We start from the raw sequence: 7,803 nt of genomic DNA on the forward strand, positions 1-7,803 counted from the left end.
GGAAAATGCCCTTTCAACAGTGTGCGATATCAGGTTACAGTGTATCGTCAGCGAGGTCGAGATACAAGGGGATGGACACTCCGCTAGTGGCCATAGCTTCCTCATCCTACGGCGTGGCGAGAATGGTAGGTAAACAAGTCGAGTGACGATGGACGATCAGTTAGCTAGATCCAACTACCTGATACCGTTATGTGGTTCGAGGAGCGGAGTGGGCACAACAACACATTATATACGAAGGAGGGGAGGCCACCATAGAGGCGCATGGGGTGTGCATCCGTATTGCCATTACGGTGCGCTGTTGCAGATGCTAAGTGTAATTGGTATCTTATTCGTGATATTAATATATTCTCTTTGTAGGAAAAAAAGCTAAATAAGCTGGAGTTTGCTGATGAAGAATTTTCATCCGGAGAACAGGCAAATAATTGGGAAAAAGCAGTTTCGAGGAATGAAGAAAAACCAATGAGAACCAACTTTTCCACCAAGGCAAATCTGCAACAACCCGGCACCACCCGATGCAAAACGCACGTGCGAGATCAGCCCATCAAATCCCTCCATCCCTCCTTCTTCAGTACTCCTCCTCATTCCTCCCTTCCACCACCCCCGCCCCGCCCGCCTTCCCCACCCCGTTCACCAGCCGCCGCTTCCCCCCGCTCGGCTCCACGCCACGAGATGGCGATGGTTCTGCGCCGCCTCGCGGGCGCGTCCGGCTCGCCGTCGGCGGCCGCGCTGCTGCTCCGCCCCGCGCTCACCCGCCCGATCTCCACCGGCTTCCGCGAGGAGCGCGACACCTTCGGCCCCATCCGCGTCCCCAACGACAAGTACGTGCTCGCCCTCTTCATCTCCCAGGGGCTCGCGCTCATCGATCCTTTCGATTCGTGGCCCCTCCTAGTCCCCGTGTTCTGGCTTCTGATCTGTTCGTGTTACGGATGGCGTGGTTGATCTGGGCTGTGGCTGCTGCTTGTCGTTGTTTTTTTGTCAGGCTGTGGGGCGCGCAGACGCAGAGATCGCTGCAGAACTTTGACATTGGCGGCGAGCGCGAGCGGATGCCCGTGCCTATCATCCGCGCCTTTGGCGTGCTCAAAAAGTGCGCCGCTAAGGTACATACTCCAATAACGCCCTAATGCCTGTGGGTGGGTGGAGGGTTAAATGCATTTGGTTGATAGCTTGTCTTAACGGAGCACTGCAAGCTTGGGAAGCGATTTCTGCCTCATGTAGGAAAAGCTGCACGCCCAATTTTGTTTTCTGTAAACGATTAGGTAACTACTAGTAGCATTTGACTAACTAGTAGGAGGCCCCTATTCTGAAATCGCTACATCATTCTGGCTGAGATTTGATAGACTAGTGTTATGACAACTTCAATACTACTTTGTTTCGTATAGTACATGGCAATCAAGTGCTCCTTTCAGTTTTCACTGCCAGCAAAAGTTAACTGAATGATATGTTGGTAAATTTTTTGCACGTTGTTTTTAGAAAATAACAGACTGCCATCTTGATAATATTTAGAAATCTTATTTGGTGTGCAGTTACAAGATTCTGAGTAATTACACATTTCGTTTGGGTACTTTGTAGGATACTTAGCTTACCTGTCATGTATGCCTGGAAGCCTTACTACTTTATGATTTGACTTTTCAAGGTGAATATGGAGTATGGCCTGGATCCAACGATTGGGAAGGCAATAATGCAGGCAGCTGAGGAGGTTGCAGAGGGAAAGTTGGATGATCACTTTCCGCTTGTTATCTGGCAAACTGGCAGTGGCACACAAAGCAACATGAATGCCAATGAGGTTTATGTCCTACACATGCTTCTTGCATATAACATTTATTCATTTAATATTTAATTATCTATAGCTATTATTGTTACCAAAATATGAGGCCACAATGCCTGCCAAATGTGAGTAGTTAGTGTTGTACTGTCCCAATAGTTGGGTAAGTTAAACCTGTTGCCTCTTTCTGTACTTTCTGTTGGTTTTGAAGACAAAAACTTGTTAAATACCTTAAGCTATTTCTCATGTTAACATGCTATGAGCTTATGCCGGTGTTCATACTTTGCACCATTAACATTTATGATCTGTTTCTCCAGGTAATTGCTAATAGGGCAGCTGAGATACTTGGACATAAGCGTGGTGATAAGTTTGTACACCCTAATGACCATGTGAACAGGTCACAGTCCTCAAATGATACATTTCCCACTGTAAGTGTTCGCTACTTTCTTATATTCATTCATTTCGCTGTTTCCTTCTGCAGATGTATGAATCTTGTTGATGCTGTTTCCAGGTTATGCACATAGCAGCAGCTGTAGAGATCAATTCAAGGTTTATCCCAAGTTTGGATCAGTTGCATAAGTCACTTCATTCAAAGGTTGAAATATTAGATTTCCTTTTCTGAGAATATTAGCTACCGTGCTTGTCTCGTTCCTTGCCTAGCTTTTCAACTATTGACTCGGTTACAGTTTGTACAAGCCCGTGTCCTAAATCACAGTTACCTTCAAAAGTCTCCTGTTATCTTATCTCAGGTCCTTCAGTGCGTATTCTAGTAGCCTAGATACATGCATTAGAAATTCAAATTCTCGTGTAATCTTATCTCAGCTCTTTTACTGTGTATTCTAGCAGCCTAGATGAATGCATTAGAAATTCAAGTCTCCTGTAATCTTATCAAAGCTCTTTTGCTTGTTTTCTAGCAGCATAGATAAATGCATTAAAAATTCAAAATATCTAGGTATCTGTCTGGCCAACCTTGGATATTTATGCTATTAATTGAGTAGTGGCCCACTGTCCTTTATTTGTTCAAATTATGAATAAGGCTTTAATGTGGTTTCCACGGGCCACATATCATTTGAGAGTCTTCTTTATGCTAATGGATATAAGCTAATAGCTAGTATTTGATTATAACCAGCTCTCTTATATGTCCTTGCTTGCAAATTATCCGCGAATGCGTTAAGAGCCACAGAACACATGTTTTCACCATTTCCCATACTTTATCATAACCCCATATTCTGGTTTGGTCTTTGGATGACATGTTATTCTGTTTGTTATCAGTACCTAGATGGCATATGGTTTGGTTGTACATATAGCATGGGTAAATATAATCTGATAAATTTGCCAACTCTGTGGTACAGTCTGATGAGTTCAAAGACATCATTAAAATTGGGCGCACACATACCCAAGATGCCACCCCGTTGACTCTTGGGCAAGAATTCAGTGGTTATGCTACACAGGTAGGAATTCTCCCAGCATTTATTATCGCCTTATTGATCACTATGCAATTTAGATTGCCAGAGAGGCTTATGGATTGTAGTGTACTGTATTTGCAGGTGAAGTATGGAATTGATCGAATTGCATGTACCTTACCAAGGATGTATCAGGTACTGCACTAATGTTCTTTCCCTTCTCAAATGTTAGGCATACATGAGTATCTGCTGATCATTTTCGCTCGTGTGCAGCTTGCTCAAGGTGGGACTGCAGTTGGCACTGGCTTGAACACCAAGAAAGGGTAATTGCAGTTCTTTTGTTTTGCATAAATCGTTACATTATTATTTTTTATTCTTGTTGTTTGTTAATTACCCCCTTTTCATAATTTCCTATTAGTCTCCTTTGTGTAGAGTATCCATGTAGCCATCTATCCAGGGTGTTATGACCATAACAATCCAGATGAAACAAACTGTTAGTTTAGAGTATATCAGTTGCTCTCAAGTGACAAGTATTTCTGTCTTGACTCATTTAGATTGTTCAAAATAAGTAGTACTATAAGTTTACTACTGTATGTTTTTGGTTGGTTATTCATTCCTTGCATTTCTCAAGTTCTTTGTGCATGCCATTTCTTCTACATGCTTAAAATTTCATCTCGTTTTCAGATTTGATGTCAAAATTGCTGCTGCAGTGGCCGAGGAAACAGATCTACCATTTGTGACAGCAGAGAACAAGTTTGAAGCTTTGGTTAGTTGTTATGTCGACACAACCTTAAATCGCCAATAGGGTTTGTTAGTTGGAGGTTCCATGCAAATTCATTTGAAATTACTTGTGTAATTGAGATGTGGGACATATGCTCCCACCAAGTGTGCAGAAGAAACTGCCCTTTCATATCCCACCAAATATTTTCAGAGAAACTGTATATTTTTAAATAAAACACAGAAACATGGAATGATGGCAATTGTCAGCAAAAGATGATTTGTTGATGATCCTTAGTAGTTATTAACCCAGGGCAGTTAAGAAACCATTTACTTAAAAAGTTACGTTTATGCTAGCTGTTCAGCTTTGTTGTCTGTAGTAGCAAATGCTCCCCTTTTCTGGTTTTATTGCTAGGACTGTGCCGGTCGAATATGACATTGCCCCAAAACCCCACACAGACACACAACTTTTATGGCTATGATTGTTCTGTTTTGTCTAGTATTTCATAATTATGCGCTAATCTCATTTTTCCCATAATAGGCAGCACATGATGCTTTTGTTGAGAGTAGTGGTGCCGTGAACACAGTTTCTGCATCTCTTATGAAGGTAGCAAATGACATACGCTTGCTGGGAAGGTCAGTACTCCAATCTTCTTGTCTTGTTTTTGTAATCATATTTTTCTAATATTTTGGGAACCTACTTTTAACATTTGCTATATGATCACAGCGGTCCTCGTTGTGGACTTGGTGAACTTATCCTACCAGAAAATGAGCCTGGGAGTAGCATTATGCCTGTAAGTAGCATATCACTATCATTTGGTTGTTTCAACATGTTAACCAATTCAAGCTTTGTTGTCTAGATTGATTTGTAACTACTTCTTTCTTTCAGGGAAAGGTTAATCCTACCCAGTGTGAGGCTTTGACCATGGTTTGTGCTCAGGTATGCTACTTGTACCTTATTTTCTTGTTTGAGTATATCGAATCTACATTTGTTTTTAGTCTAGATGCTTTATGCAATTTGATCTATGCTTTTGATGAACAAGTGCTGCTTGTCTGAAATATCGTTTATTTCCCATCAATTATTAAATCGTTTCTGTGGTCACTATGCTATTCTGTTCTACTAATCTCTATCTTATACTCATTATATTTTTTATGTACTTCCTAATAACTTATTTATTTTCTGTCGAGCTGGATTAGTTAGGTATGCAGTAAGACCTTCTGAGGCATAGGTACTCCTGAGTGTTTGCAGGAAGTAATGGAGGGATTATACTTTGTTTGCACAATGGCTTTTACGCTGCTTAAAATTAAACGTTTAATAAGAAACCTGAGCATCTAAATAGGGATTGGTGGCAAATAATACTATGGCATGTTCCATCTAGCTTCTGTTCTGCAATGCAATATCTTCAGAAATAAACCATGCATACGCTACCTGACTGACCTGTCTCTGAACCCCATGTGTATTATCACTCTTTTGTTTACATCATTATTGCTAAAGTATTGGGTATATATGGCAATCATTCGGTGGTATAAGGAATTCTCTGTGGCCTACTGTTCAACTGAATATTGTATTGAATATGGTAATAAACTCTTGTTTGTATTCGTGATATCACAGGTTATGGGTAATCACGTTGGTGTTACAATTGGTGGATCAAATGGGCATTTTGAACTGAACGTTTATAAACCAATGATTGCTGCTGGATTGCTTCGAGTATGATCTCTATTCTCTATGCATTATACAATATCTTTAATATTGTCTGTACTTTTGTTTGAACAATCACACTAGACCCTCGTGAAAGATAAATCTGTGTACCTCTTGTTAACGTGAGTTGCCAAATTATCTCATTTTTCTGTTATTTCTACCACGCTATAATCTGATTGATGTGCCATCCTTTTTCTGCCAGTCATTGAGATTATTAGGCGACGCATCTGTGTCCTTCGAGAAAAACTGTGTCAGGGGAATAGAAGCAAATCACAAGAGAATTTCACAATTGTTGCATGAGGTAACTATGTTGATTAATCTTTTTTTGATGCACTATCCTTATTTTACATTCAGACTATTATAGTTGATTAATTTCTGTCCTTTGTGCCCAGTCTTTGATGTTGGTGACATCCTTGAACCCTGTAAGTAAATTGCATTATTTGCATTGTCTTAACTTCATTTTTGTTATAAAACTTGTGAGAATTTATGCTTAATTCTCCAATGTATGTACAGAAAATTGGCTATGACAATGCTGCAGCTGTTGCTAAGAAAGCTCACAAGGAAGGAACAACACTGAAGGTGATTATTGCATTTGTTCTGTTTGCTTTGTTCCCTGTAGTGCATTTACTTCACATTAGTTTTAAGATCATGTGTGCACTACATACCTCATGTCTTGGCTGGAATGCGAGAATCATCTAGTTTCTGTAAGGCATAAAATCGTGTATTTTGGATTAGAACGCTAAATACGTTGACATCTAGACTTATTACATTACCTGCTATTGGGCTCTTGATCACCTGTTCTTATGCTATTCAATCATGTATCATCATGTTAATGTACTGCATGCTGGTGCCATGTACTTTAAACGATAGCCATTGTCCACCATAATTATATTAATAATTCTTTGATCTTTTCCTTTTTGCCAGGAATCTGCTTTAAGCCTTGGAGTTTTGACGGAAAAAGAATTCCATGAACTTGTTGTTCCAGAGAAGATGATTGGCCCTTCTGATTAATAGCATCCTGTTATGTTTCTCTGGAAGTGTTCAGGTTGCCGCTTCGTGGTTACTAGCTCATACGTAAATAAAGCAAGCCAGATTTCACATCTTCAGTTCCTCGCACCACTGGAGAGTTAATTTTGCACTACCGGTGCCGGAGAAGAACATTCTTTTCCTGTTATCAACACAGGAACAATGTGGTTCGATTAATTGGAATAGGTGCCCTTTTCTTGGATATTATCATCACGCCAACTTCTTACCAACTTGGCAAATGGTCATATAATAAGTGATATGGTGTGAAATTTAGTTACCACTAGTTGAATGCCCGTGCGTTGCTACGGTTTCTATTTTTTCGCGTAACATGCCAATACATTACATGCAAAAATGGATGTACTATGTATCACGTGCCTTTCATTTTTTTGTTCTTGTTTATTTGTTTCATATATGTAAAGAAGCTCAAACACACAAAGGTTTAGAAGTATACTGATAATTGATTGGCTACAATCTACACGATTGACTGATTTCATACATTGGATCGAATGATAATTTATTACATGAGTATAAATGATTTCATAACTTTGAAATAAAACGCCTACTATTTAACATGTCTCTAATTCAGTTCAAGCAATAGACTCGCAAGGAATATTTACAGAAACTACGTTCGTTGAAGAAATACCACATAAAAATAAAGTGAGACAAACACTCGCAAGGAGTAGTAAAAAGTGATTGGCGTTCATCTTGAGGGAGTTGTGGGATTTATCATCACGGGCACACGGAATGTAGGATACACTCTGGTAGCTCCTAGGTGCAGTTGTATTCGAAAATCTTCGCCTACTTTTGTTCTCTTCCCACCCATACTTTAATCAAGGTAAAACATTAAATACACACAGAATCATATGTTCAATCTTTCTCCCCACCTATGAGATGGTGTTATCTGAGTTTACATGCTGCCCTAGCCCATCCCAGACCTTGCGCTCGACCTCATTTGCTCTGGGATGATCGCCTAAGCTTCAACTTCCCTCCCAGCAAGGTGCACTAGATCAGTTGGTAGCACAAGACGGAGAGCCATATACAACTAACTGTTTAGTTGTCTGGTACTGATCGTCTGATCCCCACAACAGTATAACTTCAACCTGCAAAGATCAGAAGTTATTCAGCTGTTTGCATTACACATCCAATGATTTTCATTCTTCAAGCAATTATATCATTCCTTCACATACAACTCTTCT

At 40.1% G+C, this 7,803-nt stretch overlaps 1 protein-coding gene across 1 annotated transcript; it reads left to right on the forward strand.

Moving 5' to 3' along the window:
• The first annotated feature begins 669 nt into the window (after positions 1-669).
• Positions 670-6,887, forward strand: LOC124702309 (fumarate hydratase 1, mitochondrial-like). Its single transcript, XM_047234431.1, has 17 exons — positions 670-818; positions 980-1,097; positions 1,634-1,783; positions 2,080-2,190; positions 2,274-2,357; positions 3,115-3,213; positions 3,310-3,360; positions 3,439-3,488; positions 3,850-3,931; positions 4,424-4,518; positions 4,610-4,676; positions 4,772-4,822; positions 5,495-5,590; positions 5,784-5,882; positions 5,974-6,003; positions 6,095-6,160; positions 6,506-6,887. The coding sequence occupies exons 1-17, from the start codon at positions 670-672 to the stop codon at positions 6,590-6,592; spliced, it is 1,485 nt and encodes a 494-aa protein (XP_047090387.1). The 3' UTR covers positions 6,593-6,887.
• The last annotated feature ends 916 nt before the right edge of the window (positions 6,888-7,803 follow it).

Source organism: Lolium rigidum, chromosome 3 (genome assembly GCF_022539505.1).
Source record: "Lolium rigidum isolate FL_2022 chromosome 3, APGP_CSIRO_Lrig_0.1, whole genome shotgun sequence".
Taxonomy (NCBI): domain Eukaryota; kingdom Viridiplantae; phylum Streptophyta; class Magnoliopsida; order Poales; family Poaceae; genus Lolium; species Lolium rigidum.

Bases quoted from the DNA above. Each gene is read 5' to 3' on its own strand.
- LOC124702309 (XM_047234431.1), top strand. From the start codon at position 670: ATGGCGATGGTTCTGCGCCGCCTCGCGGGCGCGTCCGGCTCGCCGTCG. The intron at 3,489-3,849 runs GTAATTGCAGTT...TCTCGTTTTCAG, and splicing joins GGCTTGAACACCAAGAAAGG to ATTTGATGTCAAAATTGCTG. The intron at 4,823-5,494 runs GTATGCTACTTG...GTGATATCACAG, and splicing joins TGACCATGGTTTGTGCTCAG to GTTATGGGTAATCACGTTGG.